At 37.1% G+C, this 22,419-nt stretch overlaps 1 protein-coding gene across 2 annotated transcripts in view; it reads right to left on the bottom strand.

Moving 5' to 3' along the window:
• LOC138710171 (DNA-directed RNA polymerase I subunit RPA1-like) overlaps nt 1-22,419 on the bottom strand; it is a 121,676-nt gene that overhangs the window by 16,742 nt on the left and 82,515 nt on the right. For both annotated transcript variants that reach the window (XM_069840805.1, XM_069840806.1), the window contains 2 exons: nt 7,926-8,016; nt 3,374-3,498 (listed from right to left, as the gene is read on the bottom strand). In XM_069840805.1, the coding sequence (XP_069696906.1) occupies nt 3,374-3,498; nt 7,926-8,016 (216 nt within the window). The remainder of the gene's footprint in view (nt 1-3,373; nt 3,499-7,925; nt 8,017-22,419) is intronic.

Raw genomic sequence — 22,419 nt, 5'->3', positions numbered from 1 at the left:
TACTGTGAGTTTGTTAGCATTAAGTCTGAAATTAAGCATTTTCAGGACTATGTTTATATGAAAGTTTTTCAATATTTTGTTGTTAGGAATATAATATGTCCCCAAAATATTTGACAGCAATTTGCATACACTCTGTATAATATTGTGCAGTATAACATAGATGTGACAGCCTATGAGGGCAAAGGCCTGCCAGCCAAATGCTGGCTGCCTCAGCAGAGGTGAATGTGTACAGATACGGAATTAAAAAATGGGCCGAGTCTTGGTAACAGTCCTCCTCTATGTAGACAACAAGCTTCGCAACACTGTCCACAAGTAGCATACATTTAGGCGCTCTTGTTTACTGCACATCTGGAACTTGGTAAAATTAGATGGCCCAAATTTTGTTTCTGGATCTATACAACTTTCAGCTGTTTTTTATTTGCTCTGGAGGTCTTGTTTTGAACCTCGCAGAGTGAGGGTGACTGTTGAGTATTGGTGGAATGGTGATAATTATGAGGGAAAATGGGGGGAACCCTCTTACACCTGCTTTGTCCACCACAAATTTCTTCACGTCTCAGATGGGATCATAATCGGGTTGCTACAGTGAAAGACACAAGGCCACAACATGTTTGGCTTAATATAATATATTAAAGTTATATGCATAACAAGAGGATTATTATCACAAAGATTTTGATTGTCATATGTTCTATTTCTTATTTTTCCAGGAAGTATACTAGTATTATTCATCTATGTCACAAGACTCAACTGTTCAAACCTTGATATCTTCTAGTGCAGTGGTTCCCAACCTTTTCCAATCACGTATCACTATTTTCAATTTAGGATATTAGCTCTACCACCAACCAAATTTATTATGGGAAAATGTCATGTATTGTTCTCAGGGTCATAATTTTCATTTCCTACGCTACTATACCAATAACTGCTTTATTCAGGCATGTTTAATTAAGAAACAGTCCCTCTTCGAACTTAATCAATGGAATGCTCTATAAAATATAAAGAAAAATACATGTAGGTCTAGCTCTATTTGTTACATAATGGTAAATGATTAAATACTAAAAAATTATATCATAAACACGTAGTATCTCTGCTGATGCTAAAATTTGTAACTAAAATAAATAAACACAGTTTCAGTGTGAAGGTCGTGCTTGTTAGCAAAACACAACTTCTTATGCCAGGTTTCAATCGAGTTAATTTCAAGTCTTAAATCAGGTTCAACATTCGGCTTATTCCTGTACTTACTTTTAAAATAAATTAGAGGAAAAAAACCACATTCACAAAAGTGAGCAGTTGTGAACACCATAAAAAGTTTTACAGCCTTTTCTGAGATGACAGAATATTAATTTCCTGTTGCCAACCAAATAAGGATTCTGGCAAGGTGTCGTCAACAGAAAATGGGTCACTGAAGTCACATATTATTGAAATCATTTAACTTAACTGTTCATTGTTTGAAACTTTGAAAGCAGGTATATATTTTTATATTTTATGATAATTCAAATATTTATTTCACACTGTGTTGAAGTGTCACCCAGCAGCGACTCATATATCACCAGTGGTCGAGAACTCGAGTTACCAGATATCTGCTACAGAACAGGGCATATCAAAAGTCAGGTAACACTTTCAATATTTTATTACACAAAAACTACAAATGATAGCACTTTCAAGCACACGTCAGTTTAAAGTCAAACTCTCAAATACTACCGCATAGTTGCATAATTTACCGACAGTTGGCGTTAGTTACAACAATGGCGAATACTGGCGCTGAGCGAGCTTTCTGCGTGTTACAATTTAATACAAACAAGAGTGCTACCGATGTGCAACGGAAATTCCGGACCGAGTATGGAAAAGAAGCACCAAGTAGGAAGGTAATTTACCATTGCTATCGTAAATTTGAAACCACGGGTTGTTTGTGTCCGCAAAAGAGGAGTGGCCGTCTCAGGGTGAGTGAAGTGAACATTGAGCAAGTCAGAGAAGCATTCGTGAGGAAATCAGTCCATAGAGTGTCCCATGAGCTTCAACTTCCTTCAATGACTGTGGCTATGGAAGCATACACACTGCAGCTTCTGCATGTGCTAAATGAGGATGACAAACGCAAGCGCTACGAGTTTTCTTGCCAGCTACAACAGGCAGCAGATGACGATGACTTATTCAGCCGCTTAATTTTCAGCGATGAAGCGACATTCCATACAAGTGGGAAAATTAACAAGCACAACTGTCGTGTTTGGGGTACATAGAAACCTCACAGAATCATTGAACATGAGCGTGATTCACCAAAGGTGAATGTTTTCTGCGCGTTGTCACAATGAAAACTGTAAGGACCTTTTTTCTTCATTGAGGCTACTGTGACTGGACATTCATATCTGGACATGTTGGAGCAATGGTTGGTGCCTCAACTTAGACAAGATCTCGATGACGATTTTATCTTTCAGCAAGATGCGGCTCCGCCACATTTCCACAATGCAGTTTGTGCTTACCTGAATACGGAGATGTCTGATCGTTGGATAGGACGTGCTGGAGTAAGGGACAGATGTTTCATGACATGGCCACCAAGGTCACCCGATATGACTGCATGTGACTTTTTTTCTATGGGGGTAACTAAAGGACTGCGTTTGTACCGCCTTTGCCACGTGATTTAGAGGAACTAAAAACCAGAATTCGAGAAGCTGCTGCCACAGAGGATATGTTGAAAAGGGTATGGGAAGAGTTTGATTATCGTTTGGACATCTGCCGAGTCACTCGTGGTTCACACATTGAATCTCTGTAAGGTGTAAACAGAACTTTGAGAGTTTGACTTTAAAATGACGTGTGTTTGAAAGTGCAATCATTAGTAGTTTTTGTGTAATAAAATATTGAAAGTGTTACCGGACTTTTGATATGCCCTGTATATTTGAATCATGTAATTTTATTTTATCACTCAGCAACATTCATTTTATGTGTCCATGTTCATATACAATCTAGTTTTAAATATTTTAATATGTAATCAACTTGTATAATGCTTCCACACGAAGTATTCATATTCTTGTATTGTTACGTGTTCTGAAGATGGCAGCTTATGCCGAAAATGTTTATAACTGTAAATGTTGTAATATTTTGCTAATTATAGTATTGTGATTTTGACGGACATACCTGTACAATTATTCTGTACTTCTGCTTGATACAATATTCACACATTTCAAGATTTAATGTAAAATGCTTTGAGATAACATGAAATCTCAATTATCGATATTCTCAGCTACAGAGCAAAATAATTTGAAGTATGTACAACATAAGCACAAAATGAAAACTGCTTCTATATGCAGAAAACTTCAGTTACGGAGCTTGCATACACAAACACAGACATAAATACCCACATATGTATATGGAAATTAATTATACTTACTGCATCGGAGAACAATTCATGATCTTCTTGTTCATTATCACTTCCATGTTCCCATTCATTTGAATATTCTCTCTTTATCTTAATTTCATCTTCATTTTCATCATTTTCAGCCTCTTCATTTTCAACTGTAAAATAGTTGTGGAACTACGTATTATGTATATTATTATGATATGATATAACATGATATATGATATGATATGGTTTATTCTCACATTAATTTCTCTGGTCCTGCTGGCCCTTTGCATTTCTATATTTGGGCCAGATCTCCGGTTGGGAGCTGGAAGAAGTCTTAATATATTGCAATGGAATGCAGGTGGCCTAAGTTAGATGAAGAAAACAGAATTGTCGAAAATATTAAATGATGAAAAACTCGACTCTTTTGTATAGTAGAGGCTAATATATTATCAGAAAATAATATAAAACACTATGAGATAAAAGATTACACAATTAATATGCTTCCAAAATCTACACAAGTGGCCAGTGGGATATTAGTTTCAACACTATTGATTTTAATTTATTGTGGTGGCAGGCCGAACATTCTAGTTGTGTCTGGCCGCATCTCGGGAGAAGGAAGGCATGGGAAAGTGGAACACGCGACACAGAACATTCCAGAAAATCGTGATAAATAAATAAAACCGTGGGTGCCGACGGAAGCCAGTGTGTGTGAATCAGTAGCGAGAGGGGAGTCAGCCTTGGCAGCGAGTGAGGTGGACCTGAGTTCGAGTTAGTCTTCGGAGCAGTTAGTCAGTAGTAGAGAGAGCCAGCCTTGGGTAGCGAGTGAGGTGGACCTGAGTTCGAGTTAGTCTTCGGAGCAGTTAGTCAGTAGTAGAGAGAACCAGCCTTGGGCAGCGAGTGAGGTGGACCTGAGTTCGAGTTAGTCTTCGGAGCAGTTAGTCAGTAGTAGAGAGAGCCAGCCTTGGCAAGCGAGTGAGGTGGACCTGAGTTCGAGTTAGTCTTCAGAGCAGTTAGTCAGTAGTGAGAGAGAGCCAGCCTTGGCCAGCGAGTGAGGTGGATCTGAGTTCGAGTTAGTCTTCAGAGCAGTTAGTCAGTAGTAGAGAGAGCCAGCCTTGGCCAGCGAGTGAGGTGGACCTGAGTTCGAGTTAGTCTTCGGAGCAGTTAGTCAGTAGTAGAGAGAGCCAGCCTTGGCCAGCGAGTGAGGTGGACCTGAGTTCGAGTTAGTCTTCGGAGCAGTTAAGTCAGTAGCAGAGAGAGCCAGTCTTGGCCAGCGAGTGAGGTGGACCTGAGTTCGAGTTAGTCTTCAGAGCAGTTAGTCAGTAGTGAGAGAGAGTCAGCCTTGGGCAGCGAGTGAGGTGGACCTGAGTTCGAGTTAGTCTTCAGAGCAGTTAGTCAGTAGTGAGAGAGAGCCAGCCTTGGGCAGCGAGTGAGGTGGACCTGAGTTCGAGTTAGTCTTCGGAGCAGTTAGTCAGTAGTGAGAGAGAGCCAGCCTTGGCCAGCGAGTGAGGTGGACCTGAGTTCGAGTTAGTCTTCGCAGCAGTTAGTCAGTAGTGAGAGAGAACCAGCCTAGGGCAGCGAGTGAGGTGGACCTGAGTTCGAGTTAGTCTTCGCAGCAGTTAGTCAGTAGTGAGAGAGAGTCACCCTTGGGCAGCGAGTGAGGTGGGGATGTTCAAGACCAGTATTGAATACAACTTATAAAACATATATAAAACCACAAATTCTTTATGAACGTGAAAACTAACTTACAGCATCAACAAAAACATTGACAAATTAGAAGTGACATAAGATAATGCTATGATATTAATTACTGGTGCAGTTAAATCTACCTCAGTAACAGCAATGCAAATAATAACAAAGCACTATCCCATAAAAGAGAAGATACATAAAAGATCACTGTTGCAACATGAAAGAATGGTAAGGTTACCACATGACACATACTCGACAAGCTACCAATTCAGGTTCAGAAAATTGAAAACGCGAAATGGGTTTGTAGAGGCAATCCAGGAACTTATACTTATATTTAATTTTAATTTAAAACCAGAAAAGTCCCTATTACATAAATCACCATTACAATGTGACAGTATAAATTATAATACAAATTTATTTAAGGATTTGAAGAAGAAGAAGAATCGTCTCCACTTTAATAAATAAAACAAGTTGCTCTTGAAACTATAAATACATTCCAGATGGCTGCAAATATCTAAATGATGAACCAGCCGAGGCTGGGATATATTCCAAATTATTCAATTTTTATTTGTCTACAGGGAGTCCTTCTACTCACTTTGATGAGAAATTGCAGAAATCAACAGGGCATTAACACAACTTATTTATCAAATTAATATGTTCAAAAATGCTGTTATATTTAGCGACTCAATGTCTGCAATCCAAGTCATAGCTTCAATCAATATTCCTATAAATTCCAAAATCGCAGAAATTCAATCATTTATACACATACAGGCAAAACAAAATAAAAACTGTATCTGCAATGGATTCCTGCCCATTGTGGTATTATGGGCAATGAGATTGCAGATTGTTTGGCAAAGAAAGGAACTAAAATATTACAAGTACCCTTGAAAAAGATATCTTATCACTAGAGCTAGGATTCGCATGTAGTAAAGTTAATATAAACATGCAAGCCATGCCCCCCACTCCTCATACTTGCCATTCTCGTCATTCAGTACTTCCATTAGTTAGCGCTAAGGGTCTTTAATCCTCTTTCAAAACAGCTCGGGTTTAAAAGCTGCATTGTCTAGTCCTTGTGACTCTTCTTGCAAATCCAGTCTGTTTAAAACCTTCTTAACCGGCATCACATTGACTCAACAATACTCGGCGTCGTTCTTAACTCATATAAATCCTAGCTCTACTTATTACAGTGTCAAATTCTTCATACACACAATTTCAAAACAAAATTCTAAAGAAATTTCAAGAAAACAGTAATAATAAATCTTGTTCAGTATTGCTTACTGAGAAAGAACATTTATACCTGATTCTCCTCAACATGATGCAGTACCAAATTTCGAATGCTAACTGGCCATGACTGTGTAGCAACACACCTGTGCTTAAATGCGACAGGCTCATGTCACTAGATTTAGTGGCATGTAAAAGAACTCCTGCGGGACATTATTCCGGCACACCGGCGATGCTGATATAACCTGGGCAGTTGCGAGCATCGTTAAATAAACCATAATTTAATTTAACTCAAAACAAACAGATTATTTAGTGCAGATAGAACATATTTCTTTGGAGCTATTCTGAAGAACTGTTGAGTCTTTCTTTGTAAGTTAATTAATTTTCTCGTTACTCTGTCTCCTGTAATGTGATGGAATGCATTGCAAATGAATGATCTTTTAAAGGCCCTCTAATTGTTTTATGGCTTTGATGACAAAGAAGCTCCACTGTAGCTATTTGTAAGCAAGTAGAAAAAGTCATTATCAGTAATAATACTTGCTATTTATTTTGAGCAGTTCAACTCATTTAGACTCACTACAGTTTCTCAATAATACAGCATAATGTCTATATGTTTCGCACTTCTTTTTTCACACTTCTGTTTCCTTCTGAAGTCCTGGCAAAATTCCTATACTTTCTATGTTAATTTAGTTCGGTTATACATTTTTGTTTATGCCTTTTCTTACACGATCATATTTTAAATCTCAAGAGATACGGAACTTGATTTATACATCCTAAATTAATTTTGTTCGAAATTAGATTTGCTGTGAAAATACAGCAACCCACTTTGCAATTCATGAAAACTCGAAGCTGCCCATGCTTGATCTGCTGTTATATTTCGTAATGCACTATGACTAGTCATTTCCCATTGGCTAATCTGTGATGTCGGAGTGCGTTTCCCCTCTTTGAGCAGAGCTGGTAGAGCGCGTGAGGGAGGGTAATGTTGTGTCTCTGCTATTTAAACATTTTCATCCCTTCCACTGCCACTCCCCTTACTTTGCTCTTTTACCTGCGCTTCCCCTCCTAAGACGCTCGAGAGCAGAGACATGTGACGTCACAGAGTTAGCATAGAAATGTATGATGTAAATGAATAAGTTATGGAGCAGTTATCACAATCTGAGAGCATGGCTTATTCCCTGTGGGCAAGCAGTCCAAAAATAATTGACTTTTTTATTGGTAAAATAGTCACATGGGAAGAACAGGGTAAATCAATTTCGTAAAATTTTCTGGACTGCAGTTAGAAATGTAAATTATCAGCCAGTTTTGGCTCTAATCAGCTATTTTTTTAATTTAAATTGTTAACTGCCTCCCATTGGAGGTAGCCCAGAAGGACTCAGTATACTCTCCTACATGAATTTTACAAATAACCTTACATTCTTCAGAAACATGTGCTATAAATTGGAGTAGGCCTATGATAGGCTCAAAGATGGCGTAACTCTGAAATTATAAATTTGTCTTGTGAAAATTTTGCTAAATTGATTTAACTCGTTTTGCCCATATAGTCTTCAAATGCTATTTCAGTTGTTATTAAATATCATTTCATTTATAAGTTTTTCTTACTTTTGTGTTTTTTTTTCAAAACATTCCCCCCCTCCCCATAAAAACGTATAAATGAAATCTGTATTAAGTTTTTGAAAACTGAGAAACTAACCTTCTTCTTCTTCTTCTTCTGGTTCTTCATACTCTTGGTTTTCTGTATGTCTCTGTCTAGTGCGAGCCATTGTTGCATCATCATCATCACCCTGAAAAAAATTAGAACACATCTTTATGTTAATCACTCAGCAGGTATGATGTATTCATTCAACTGCTCCATTAAAATTACAGCGCTATGATTTAGAAATATTAGAAGATGATATTCTTATGGATTCATTTTAGGAAAAGAAAGGTGTTTAAAAACTTGGTGTACTTGAAGAAATGAAACAGTATTAATTACTCTGGAAGGAATGCTTTAGGCGAATCATTATCTTTCAGGAAATGCTGACTAATGCAAGAAATCAAATGTTAACTACTGGTCACAATATTATTTATCAAATATTTTAAGTGAGTGATTTACGTGAACTTCTATTTACATCTCGTGCATTAGACATGACTGCATTAGATATGATATGATAACTATAGTCTAAAGATCTATCCAAAAAGATCCAAAACTTTGCAGTGTCTAGCAAGTGGTACAGTCTAGCAATGACTTTCATGAGTTGCTATATTATGGACAGTAATTCCCCGCAACTATGGTCCACGATACAATCATTCAAATTTTGCACTCTAAAACGTGGTACCTCGTTTATCCACATTTTTGCTATACTGAATTTGAAGTTAAGTCACTGCAGCTATCTACGAATGGTCTATGATACTTCTACAATGATCTACATGGACCATAGTTGTGAGAAATTACAGTACATATCTTTTTTTTGTTTTTACACCAAGCCATTTTAGTGAGTGCAGATTTAACATATAGTGACTTTTCTGCTACTTAAAAATGTTGTTGTTGTTTTCTAATGCCATGTGTTTGACAATAAAGTCATTTGACCTCTTGCACTCCAATATTTTTCAAAGATATTATCATGACTAGCCACTGAAGCACAGATTTTGAGGTGTTCTGAATCCATTTCTTGGTTTGAGTTGCACAATGGGCAGTTAGGGGACTGATATATTCCAATTCTAAATGTCTGATATAGGGTAGTGCATGAATGCGATTTTTTTTTTGGCAGGTACTTGACTGTTTGTCATTCACCCATATGAAGCCAGTTGTGTAAACCATTTACAGAGAGAATCATTGTCCAGAGTATCCTACGCTACACCAGTGATGAGATGAGATGATGATGGAGATTTGTTGGCATGCACAAGAGGAACTGGAGCTCCCAGAGAAAACTTCTCCATCACCTCGAACACGGGTTTGACCAACACAAGTTATAAATCAGTGCGTACACTGGGGATCGAACCCACGTCCAGCACTCTAGCCACTAGATTACCACGGTGGTGACTAAGTGTTTAGTGCTGCATCAGATGTATCAGTCTACAAATGTGGATAGAAGGCAACCCATGGTTAGGACGACCTTCCTTGTTACATAGCTGACGAGATCTCAATTCAAATTAGAGAGACTAACAAAGCAATTATTTAGTCACAGCCAGGACACTCTCTCAGGCCGGCATCTCAAAAATGTTTTTTCTGCGATTTTAACAAAAAATTTGGAAATGTATTATGTTGCAACAAAATATGAGTCATATATTTTGAATAATAACAGTAGCAGAACTGTGCTATGCTGACGTCAGTCAACAATTTCTTATTGAAGGGGTTGTTTACAAGGACAAGTTCAATGACATCCTAAGAAACATACTTCATGTTTGTTCTGTTTTTCCAATTAACTCTTTACATGAATCACGATTTTCTTCAAATTTAAACTTCGAAATCTCATGATAGCATTAATAAGTTTATTCGAAACTATTAATAACTGTGGCCGCCATTTTGTTACTGATATAGTACATTAAGAAGTCTCAAATGTCTCGTCAGTAGCTAAGTAAGGGGGTAGATAGATATTTCTTTTTTTATTTAACCGATATTAATCATATTATTATGTATGGAATTTTTGTTTTCAACGCATACAGATCTGTGTTAAATATTATATTAATGGCTCCTGCTTCATGAAAGATTCCACCAAAGCCAGTAAATCAAGAGTAGCCAAGTAGTTCCCTTTATTACATGAACATTGACTTTTCTATGACCTCTGAACAGCAATTTCTGAATACTTCAATGACAAGCAACGTCTAGTAATCTGCTGACAATTTTCCTATTTTTTTTAAACCATTTCATTGTGTTTAATGGCCTCTGAAGTGGCATGGTTGATACGGCACCACCCTAACATATGAAATTTCTCGGCGCGCTTTATATGATTCCCAGATGCTGCATGTTCTTTAGCTTTTTTTTTTTTTCGAAATTGTTTATTGTTTTTCTGCGCCAAGAATCTTACCCGTCAATGCCAAATATCAAACAATAAAAACACATTAGCTTTTGTTCATGACCTTTACCAGTTCCACACAACCACTGATATTTATTATACCAGCTTTTCTGAAATTTTCGAACAAATTTTCCGTCCTCTTGCGATAACGTTAGGTCTGCCGTTTCTCTAACGTTTTTCTCGTTACCTTTTGTTCTAACAACAAGGAGGAAATATCATTGTTAAGTAAATACACAACTGAATCGAAGTCAGGACTGTTAAATTCAGAAGTCATTAGCCTATATCCTGAATAAACACACAGATTGCCACACGAGAAAACAAGAATTACACTTTATATTTTATCAGTAATTATTCACTATGCCTATATAAAGCAAAATTATCACTTAGGGCTATCACTTTATTATAACACATTAGCATACCCTATTAGCCACCTTGCTCTCATGTCTCACACTGCACTCGTAACTTTGAAACTTTCTAAATAAGAAACTGTTCGTTTCCATTATAATACCGTAACTAATATTGGCGGGCAAGAAAAGGCATGTACAGTACTTGAGGGGTCTGATGCCATCATTTATTTATTAGGTGTAAGTTTCCTATACTTCGTATTTGAATATTATTATATCATTATTTTATTTTAGACGTGTCTTATAATAAAGTAAATTCAAATTAATTACATTAAGAGCATGCCTGAGATAGTAGCCAATAAAGAGCACCTTTATAACCGAGATTCAAATGCCGGCCAATGACAGCAAGAAGAAACATTTGCTCGACTTCTACTGGGCGGAGAAATTTCGCACAGTTTCATAGCCCGCACCTACGGATAGCGTTAGTGTTGCTCTATCTGAAAGCTTTGAAATACAAAGCGGAAATACACAGATTGGTCAGCGTCTACTTTCGTCTACTATAGCAACATGGTTTGAGCATTGCTGAAGTGAGTCGAAAATAAGTAAAGTGGGGAATGCAATAATGTAATGTATTTGGAAATAATTAATGTTCTAAAAAAATAACTGAATTAACTAGAAAATTTTCCGTTCACAAAATGTTAAGGATACACACTGTCTACCCTCTCTCCCCTGACGCTTATTGTGATGAAACTACACTTAAAAATAAAAAAAAAATGTTAATAGAATAATTTTGTCAATTTACCATATAGTGAATTACCTCTTAACCTATGGATAACTATATCCCTTCGACCATATATACAAAAAGGAGCATTTATCTAGATCCAAGGAGCAGCCTGTCATCTTGCTGAGGATTGGGCACGCACCTCACACCTTTGCTATATATAGTTCATTTTATTTCATGGAGTGCACTTTCATAGAAAGGACTTTACTGCCAGACATTCTACTGCCCCCTACTAATTGGATGTCATAAATAAATGTCTTCCTTACTGTGACGGAAATCTTGTCTTCTCCTGTCAGTAACCAATCACAACCCTTGTTCAGAAGAATTGACAGGTACCTGCCAAATCCACGTGGAGGCAGAGTTGCCACATCTTTTCCGAATCCCAAAAATCCCGTCAGTTAGCACAAAAGTATCATTGAGAGTGTATTCTATAGTATTCGTTAAACATGTGGATAATGAAATTATAATAAACTGCAGTAAAATACAGCAGTCATTGAGCAGTCAGCTCTTGGTATTACATGGCGTCCAGATGGGGATGCCAGCCACGAATCTTCTTATTTTGAGGGTTGCCAGGATTGTGGCAACTGTGCAATGTTGGGACGAGGGAACAGGCTGGAATGGTCAGACGTACGTAAGTGAGTGTTCAAAGGAGCCACCGAACTGCACTCCATGATATAAAATGGACAATATGCATCTGTTGTTACCAACAATGAACATTTTCAATTGACGAACTCTATGGAAAAAGGGTGTAACATCAGATTCCTGAAATATGTGATTAGGTGGGAAAAGTAAGTTTAAAGCATTTATTTATAACGATCAATTTTTGCGTTCAATGGCTGAAAAAACTTGGATCCTTCTTTACGCAAATGGTTTTGATAGTAAACACAAGGTCAAATAAAATATGCCCCTAAAATTATTTTCCTTACTCCTGAAACATGAATTACAGTTTTGTTGCTCTTTAATTTTAACAGCTATTTCACAACTTCTCAAATTGTGTCAAATTATTACATAGTGAGCTAGTGTGTTGAAGAAAAATGCAGGTTTTTCAGTGCTGTGGCATCTGAACCAAGTTATGATTGGAAAAGTGGGTATATATGTGAAAGTGAATAACGACTTCATACAAGATTGTGAATGAATTGCAGCAATTGCACCGTCATTTTGAGCAATGAATGTGATCTAGCTAAGTATAAATTCTACAACTCATATTGTTTTTTTTTTTTTTTTAATTTTATTGGGTCATTTTACGATGCTTTATCAACATCTAGGTTATTTAGCGTCTGAATGATATGAAAGTGATAATGCTGGTGAAATTAGTCTGGGGTCCAGCACCGAAAGTTACCCAGCATTTGCTCGTATTGGGTTGAAGGAAAACCCCAGAAAAAACCTCAACCAGGTAACTTGCCCCAACCGGGATTCGAACCCGGGCCACCTGGTTTCGCAGCCAGACTCGCTGACCGTTACTCCACAGGTGTGGACCTCATATTGTTGATACAGGCATGCACCTCATGGTAATCAAGCCATAGCTCAGCACTATCTATTTCCGATCACAATAAATGCTCTTCACTGCATAATACAATCATAATAGGACAGACATAATATCAATGAATTCCGTTTTTCTTCTGTTGCAGTATATTGAGTGAACTGGAAGTCAGATCATTAATTCTGGTGGAATATTTCTTAGTAAAGAGCAACAAAAAAAGTAAAGTATCATTTTGCTGTGTTTTGGATAGTCTTCCAGAGAAACGTGCAATTTTAAACATATGAATTATGCCATCGTGCAACATTATAATCACTGACAGAATGCACAATAGCCTGTTGTGTTTCAATGAACAACCCCTTCACTGGACGTTTTTGAATAGGTGAGTGGAAAGTCACTGTCATATAGGTTGTCTTTAATGTTGTAAGAAAAAATACAGATGATATACTATTTAAATTTTCCGTTTAAAAACCACCACTGCCACCGCCACCGCCACCGCCACCGCCACCGCCACCACCACTACCATACCACCACCACCACCACCACCATCACACATTATTTACATTTCCTGTTCTCTTCTCCATCATGTACATACAAGCTACAAGTCTGTTGACTGCAGAATTTTTTACAGCGTTGTCACGGTTCTGTACAATTTAAAATTGCTCTAAGGAATGAAAATTTACATTTGTTTGTTTGGATCAAATTTCTACAAATTTAAGGGACAAAACTAAAATCCGTTCTATCATTTATTATCAGAATTCGATGTTCTCTTAAATTGACTGAGGATATTGGAAATTAAGTCAAAAGTTTTCCTAAAACATCCTACTAAAATTTTTATTGAAAACATTTTTTCTGCTTCAGATATCTGAAAGATTAAATCACCCCCACCCCTTTAAAATTAATGATTTGACTTACAGTTCACCTAAGTAACGAAAATATTTCTGAGATTTTCTTTGATGATATTTCAATGTATTTTTTTATTTTGATTGGTTATTTAATTATGCTGTATCAACTACTAGGTTATTTAGCGTCGATGAGATTGGTGATATTGAGATTATATTTGGCGAGATGAGGCCGAGGATTCCCCATAGATTACCTTGCATTCACATTGCGGTTGGGGAAAACCTCGGAAAAAACCCAACCAGGTAATCAGCCCAAGCGGGGATCGAACCCGTGCCTGAACACAACTTCAGACCGGCAGGCAAGTGCCTTAACCGACTGAGCCACGCCTGTGGCTAAATTTCAATGCAATTTAATGAAGTTTGATTTTAAACTCGTACACACTTTTATTATTATTATTATCATTATCATTATTATTGAATATCCAACATTTACAAATAACCCTACTGCATCTACGGTATGTTAGGTTGTAGTTAAAATGAATAACAACTAAGCATAATACTGTACACGTCGTTTTGTCAACTGTCCAAAGACAGGTCCAAACCTCACAAGTGATACGAATGAGGCAACTAAATTTTTTTAAGGTTATGGTTTATTTAACGATGCTCGCAACTGCAGAGGTTATATCAGCGTCGCTGGTGTGGCGGAATTTTGTCCCTCCAGAGTTCTTTTACATGCCAGTAAATCTACTGACATGAGCCTGTCGCATTCAAACACACTTAAATGCCATCGACCTCGACTGGAACTATGCTACCGAGGACAAATGAGGCAACTAAGCTAGGAGATAATAGGGTAGGATAGCCAGTTCCTTTCCCCCTCCATTGCATACATCGCAGACTAGCTATATAAAGTGAGTGTACAAAATCTTCACACACCAAAATATTTTAACTAAATAGAGGTACACAGTATAAACAACAGTAATTTTTTCCTATACACCTAATAACATAACTAACATATTTACATGCACATGATTAAAATCAGGACCAATTCTTTTAATACAAAATAATTATACATCTCGTGAAAAACAACAACTGAATAGACTACAGTGGACTATAGTGGACTTTATGTTGTCAGCAAACAGATTGATACATCTTGATTACACAACTTTTAACACTATATCACTTGGGAATAATTGTTTTCTGTAAAAACAAACTAAAAACAACAAACAAAAAGTGTTCATACCATTACAAATTAATGCCCCATTCTTCATAAAATTAACAGAAATTAATACTTGGTGGGATTTTCTTTTGCTTCCACAACTCTTGTGAGACGTCTTGACATTAATAGCATCCAACTTCTAATCTTGGAAGGAGGAATTTTATTCCATTCTTCCCAGAAGGCATCTTTCAATTCTGTTTGTTCTTCAGTTGCCTTTCTCTGACTTTAGTGTCGAGATGGGCCCACAGATACTCTATGGGATTTATATCTGGTTATTATGCAAGGATGTAACACCAGCAATGCTCATACACCCCCAAACAAGAACAGTGGGTTCCAGATTCTTTTTTTGTAGCTCTGTGTTTTTTTTTCCATCTATACCATTGTCCTCCCATCCGACGAAAATACATTAAACTTGGTTTCGTTGGTAAATAATGACTATCTCAAAACTCCTTTGTCATGTTTACATGCATTTTAGCAAACAAGGACCTCTTTTTTCTATTTCTTTCATTGACATAACATTTTCTACATGCTACTCTATCATGAAAATTATTATTTCGTCATAGGCAGTTTCTTACTGTTGAAGGACTGACATTTACGTGAATTTCATTACTTAACTCAGTAGCTATTTTCGGAGCACTGATATGTGGATTTATTCTTATGTTTCTGAGTATCAGTGATTCAGCTCGTTTACTCACTTTTGTTGGATGGCCTGATCCCCTTCGATTTTTTTTTTTTTTTTGGACTTACCAGCTCTGTCAATTATAGGCTGAAGGTTGCTCTATGCCTTCCTACAATTTTTTATATTTCGGAGAGAAACTTACATTTATTATGCAAATTAATGATAATTCTTCTCTCCTCGTCAGTCATTTCACATCGTTTTCAATTCATATTGTTGTATTACTTCAACATGGTACACAATTGCGGCCTGCATCGGTACACAGGTGTATCTGCGCTTACCACGAACTGAACAGACACTATCCCTACCCCTACCTGTAGCAGAGGTTCAGCTGTTTCAGAGGAATACTTAGTTGTGTATAAAGACTTTTTACACATTGATTTGAAATGTTTCTTTACGTTTCTATTTTTTTTATGGAATTCGAAATAAAATTATTTTTCTTTATTTTTTTGTATGTTCTATTATATTTGTATCTATCCTTCAACATATTATATTGTGACAACGACGTGAGATTCGAACTCACGACCAGCGTCCCACAAGAAAGCAGATCGCGCGGGGATGGCGCGCGGCGGAGAGAAGTAAGGGGAAAGGGCCTACGTGGCGAGAGAGTGGAGAGAGAGAGAGTGCGCGCGCATCTGGTGCTGGTAAAGAGGAGAGGGCTCTGGATTTTTCTGGAGTGCCATCTCTAGAGACGCGTGGAACTTTCGAGGCTACGTCGCTGTGGTTATAAATTATGGATGCAAAGGAACGACAGTAGTTTTCAGTTTTCAGTTGATTAGTCAGCCAGTCAGTGAGAAAGCCAGAGCAAGCAAGCCAGTCTTGTGTACCGGAGTTCGACTCGAGTGTGCGTCCGCAACTGCGTCAGCATCAGAAGGCCTGAGTTCGAGTGCAGTGGACCGCAGTTGGAGGGACCTGAGTTCGAGTGCAGTGGTCCGCAGTTGGAGGGACCTGAGTTCGAGTACAGTGAACTGTCTCTGAAGGTCTGTGGTTCGAGATACTGTGAACTCGAATGACTGAGCCAGAAGAACTGTGAACTGAGAACTGATAGTTCTGATTTGTAAATAGTGCTTTGTAAATATTAGTTAAGATTAACAGTTCATTGTTGTTCGTAATAGTCCAAGTAAATTGTCATTGCCGTCAGTGAAGTGCTATAACGAATAGTGTGTTGAGTGAAAATCCAATTGTTGACGAGAGCGTTTAAGGCGAATTGTAGAAAGGAATTATTGTTGGAAGAATAAAATCCTATTGTTGAGTGGAAATAAATTTACAATATTTATTATAAATTAGCATACTGAGGTTACAAAACGCTTCTTTACGACATATTTGTGCTATTTTAATAAGTGTATGGCGACTTTTTACATTAACTGTATAACAATACAAACAGGTTACACACACATTACAAACATTCAAAAGAGTAGAGGTGCCATATTTATGTAAGTTCATGTACTGAAATTGTTACGATTTTTTTTATAATTATTACCACAAAATACAATTTCTATATCAAATAAATCTGAGCTATTTAAAAGGCGAACATATCAGTAAAGTACGGAATGTATTGTTGGGACAGAAAGAGTGCAACCTGGTCAAAAAATTTAGAGAAACACTTGTAATAATGTGTTCAATTTATTGTCTTTTGAAGTTGTGGTACTGAAAATTAAAAAGTTTACAAATTGAAACATAGAATTTACTCATGCACGAGCACTCGAAAGATTCTTTTCCCAAATTCAGAGAAATAACTGAAGTAACAAATATTGAGAAGTCTATGATTAATAAGGTAATGACAAACTTTCCATTAGTCAGTTTTCTGGCATTACTATGGCAACGAATGGTGATAGTTGCTTTGTTTGTTCAAACCACTGCCTGCTGGATCGAATCCTATGGATGCGTAAATGCCTGCTCAATCAAAGTTATTTTGCCACTAGGTAGCAGATATTAACATTATCCCAATAATGGTATGCACTACCTGCCACCTAGTGGCTACTCGCACGTAAGCATTGATTGAGCAGACAGTGTAAGCAGCCACAGGATGAGATCCAGCAAACAGTGGTTCAAACTACTGACAAAATGATCAATTTAAATGAGTTGGATGTCTACCACGTAATTCTTTTAATACAACAAGTGACAAGTAAGTAGAGAGTTTGGTGTTTATCTATCTGTGGTGTCCAGACTCTGGAAAAGATACAGAGACAAGATAGTGTTATAGGAGAGCTGGCCAATGGCCATAAGCATAAAACCAGCCATCTGCAAGACTTATGCTCTACAACGTCGTGTAAGTACGACCAGGAACCTATTGAATGATTTTCACATGGCTTCTGGAGTTTGTGTTTCAGATCAAATGTAAGAAACAGATTACGAGAACACAATATACGATAAGAAGAGCAGCAAGACATACTGTATGTTTGCTTGGTATCATGCAGATTGAAATATCAATTGGTGGCGGTTCGTGTTCTTCTCTGATGAGCCCAGGTTTCGCCATACAAGTTCAAAAACCTAGCACAAACATTTGCTAATATACTGAACGGAAAGATCTCTATTGGCCTACAGATCCATTCGTTATAGAATGATAGTCCACAACTAGACCATCATGAAAGCTCTCAACAAACATCGACAAGGGCAGAAAAGTAATTCGTCTACAACTAGCCATAAAACAGCGAAGAAAATTAAGAAAATCGTTAACTATGTAATGTGAGCACAATAATATAATATTCTTCTTAGAGAATCATTCTGTATTATTTTCATATCCTCACATAAGTGTTTTAACAATGTCTAAAGAGCCCACAATAACTGAAAAATTTTTGGGATCACAATGGTCTTTCTATGAGTATCATAAACAGGCTTCGAGACTTTGGACCCGATACAATAAGTTTACTGTGCATGTACTATAGGTTGTTGACTCGCTGCAGGTAGTAAAAGGTAGAGATGTGTTGAGGTTGCTATTTAGAGTAGAGTACAGTAGTATGGGGAAACACACACATATGTACATTCTGAAAGCAAATATACATTACACAATGGCAATGTCAAAAGAATGTGAAAAGCATTTATTCTCCTCTTTTATAAGCATTTGTGTTTAATTATTATACACAGTGTTAATGGTGGAAATAAACATGTAGCAATTTTAATTTATTCATTTATCCTATTGGTCGTCTTTAGGAACTACAGTTACAGTACCGAATTGCAATGTACTACAAGATACATTTTCAGTGTCTCAAATGTAAATATTTTTCGGTTATCTGCCAAACACAGTTTGTACTGTGAAAAGATGCGTTCTAAACATCATTGCAGTCTCTAAGAGACAGTCCTTTATTCTCGGGTGACTATATGTCCACTAATTTGCTGTTTATATTACACAGTGATCCATATCCGTTATTTTTACATAAAATTGATTTCCACTTCTATTTTACACGGTCAGTAACCAGTGTACTTGGTGTCTCATTAATTCTCTGTGTCATTTCCTTAACTAATTTCAGGGCTTCCGGCATCTCTTGCTCTGACTTTTCTAACCGTGTAATAGTTTCAGACACAGTTTGAAAATAGATTTATATGAAAACCAAATTATTCGTCAGAACCTTCAAATCCAGAGCGTTTTCCTTTGCGTCTTTGTTGGCATGCATTCTACAGTACCCCCACCCACTGTACGCTTTACCACTATACTCACTACGCCGTTATGCGGATTTCCCACTGAACTGCTCTATCGGGTCCGAAGTCTCGAAGCCTGCATCTTCGGTGCATTGCTTTTCATAGTATGAGGGATGTTAAAGGCCCAGTCTTGACGGTAGATGACGTCACGAGCAGTGCGAGAGGGTCTGATGGCCAGTGCCTTCCAATCGATTTTCCTTGAATGACATTATGCAGGACAGCGCACCACCTCACTTTGCAAATGTCGTGCATATGTGGTGGATGAGAAGTTTCCGGGATGTTGGCTGGGGCGATGTGGATCTCATGAACGGCCTGCAAGAAACCCTGACCTGACAACCTGTGACTTTTTTTATGGGGCCGGGCAAACGATGAGGTGTAGTGGACGAAACCTCGCACTCTGAAAGAATTGCAAGCAAAGATTTGGGGCGTCACTAATGTTTCACGCAACTTCCTCCAGAAGACTGTAGATTCCACTCCTGGCTGTTTGAGGAAATTGTCGGAGCTACAGGTGCCTACATTGAATTTTGAGGTATGCAACTGTATTCCCATTTAATAATGTACACATAAAATTAGTTTCAATAAATTTGCGTTGTAAATGTAAATTTTATATGCCTCTTTTAACATCTAGTTACTTCGTGCCCACCCTGTAGAAGACCATGTAGTATTTGCTGCTATAGGAGGTCCTGGATTCGTGCTTGTTTGTGATAATACCGGGGCACATTCTGTGACTGAGACGAACTTCCTAAGGTTGAACGAAATTGAGATTATGGACTTGCCTGCAGTAGTCCTGTTCTGAACATTTTGGGAACTGCTGGGCAGGAAAATCAGACGAGAGTCCGCTCTCCACAAATCCTGCACGAACTTGTGGATGCTCTGGAGGAGGAATGGGAGAAAATTCCCCAAGATGAAGTACAAGAACTCATTCGGAATATGCCACAAAGATGCCAAAGATATGTCATCGAAAGTCGTGGATGCCATACCGGTATATGATACTAGAACCTTCTATTTGATCTTCAGGTTTGATGAGTTATGCCAAGATTTAAATATTTACTTGGACGAATTTTATTGTAAATTTAATTAGTGGCATTAAAATTCATTATTATTAATTTATTTTTATTTGCATGATGTTAAATACATTCTTAAGTAATGTTATTATCAATTTTCGTATCTTTACTCTTGTCAGTACAAAAATATTTAAGAAACTCATACTGTTCTCCTAATAGTTTTAAGCAGTGTATTCTTTCTATAGAAATAAACATTTAGAATCAATTTTTATTTTAGTAGGTTATTTTACCTAGGTATTTAGCGTCTGAATGAGATGAAGGTGATAATCCGGTGAAATGAGTCCGAGGTCCAGCACTGAAAGTTACCCAGCATTTAGAATCAAATCGATGAGAAGAAAAAGAGTAATTTTTTCAAGAATCTCACTTTTCACATACAAAATCTATTAAGAAATAGAAATAAAGAGCACCGGGGAAAAAAGATGAGAGGAATAGGCTTAAAAAAAAACAAAAGAGAGATGAGGAAACAATTTTACAGCCATGTTTTGAAAAACCTGTACATGTTGGCAATCCTTAACCTCTGTTTGCAAGTTTGCCAATACAACTAATTTTACTGTATTAGGTTATTTTTAAACAGTAATCAATCTAATAAAATTATTTTTCCCGAATTATTTAGTCACTTGTAATAGTCCATCCAGCTACAAGTAGTAATCCGTTCCCTGTTTCAAGCTGTGGATAATAATGTAGCCGTGCATTTTATATCACTTTGTTGACTTACTACTGTGAACAGCAGGTGTTCTCTTGGCTTATTAAGTGAACAGTTTTTGAAGGTTTAATCCCAAAATTAACAAGGAAAAGGAAGGGGAATGAAGGATGTTAATATAAAAACAATTGAGAAGAAGACTAATGAAATAAACAAAACTAGAGAATCTGGCAGAGAACAATGCATTAAGCTAAATACAAATGTTAAAGAAGGAAGTGTTAGCAATGCTGTGGGACTTCAATGAATCATTTGGGCCATGAGGTTGAGGAGCTGACTATGCTTGGGCAGAACAAACATTATACTGATGCTCCACTACATTGTGAATAAAGTAAAAAGACTGAAAAAGATTACTGTTGTGTTTTCAATCCAGAGACACTCATAATACCTTAGAGTGTGATCGCAACATGTGACTAATCAGTCTGAAGACGATAGTGGAATTGCCATATGAGTGAAATACAGTTGTGCGAAATGCTACAGTTAAGTCTGATGCATTTGAAGTGATCGTCTTATTTTGAAACCTTCGACATATATTTTTGCCTCCAAAATATCTTAATAAATGCCCATTTGCTAATAAGACCTGTAAAAGAAATTATTATAGTTGAAAATCATCCCTGAATGATATAAGTACTTCGGACTGAGAACTGAAGCTGTAGTCAAAATTCCTACATCATCTTCAGGACAGTTTATTATAGCCTCACACCTATGTAAACCAAAATATAATTACCTGCAGCATTTCAAAAATTTTTTCTCAAAAAGCTCGATTTGTTTGTGATGCCTAAGTGAAACAATATGAGATCCAGTTCTCATTATAAGTAGATCTATTTGCTTTATTAGTGACAGTAGTTTAATTTTGTTAAACTTTCAGTATTATGAAAGTGATCATAGTGTTTCCTTATAACATTCATCTTTTTCCAATGTAAGTTACGACATTTGCATATTATTATATTCTCTCATTATGTAATTAATGAGATACTTGTACACAAATAACATTAAGTAAAATTTAAAACGTTATAATTTACTGTGTATACAGTCAAGTTAATTAGTAATTATGAGACTTCAAAGTTAAAAGTTTGTTTTTCTCAACATAAAGTTGTATAAACCCTCATCTTTTCCCCCCTGTGCTCTTCAAATAATCTGACTTTATTTTTTCTCCCGTGGAAATAAATGAAGCACACACAGGTAGTAATCTCAGGTGTGGTGTAGGGCACCTTCATGTGCATGCATTGAGTTTTTTCTGTCTGCAGAGTGTGTCAGTTGCTGGCAGTCAACCTGCGAGTAAGTGCATGCTCATCAGATTTTCACTTGTGCAAAGTGACAGAATGACTTGAACAGGAGTAATGCAACAAATTTTGCGAATCAAAAGATTCAATAGGCTTTCGGTAACAATGCTATGGGCATCATACAAATATAGGAGTGGTACAACCATTTCAAACATGGCCACTCATTGGTGGAGAGC

Source organism: Periplaneta americana, chromosome 12 (genome assembly GCF_040183065.1).
Source record: "Periplaneta americana isolate PAMFEO1 chromosome 12, P.americana_PAMFEO1_priV1, whole genome shotgun sequence".
NCBI lineage: Eukaryota > Metazoa > Arthropoda > Insecta > Blattodea > Blattidae > Periplaneta > Periplaneta americana.
The sequence above is the reverse complement of the archived record's forward strand: the minus strand, read 5'-3'. Positions and strand labels throughout refer to the sequence as shown.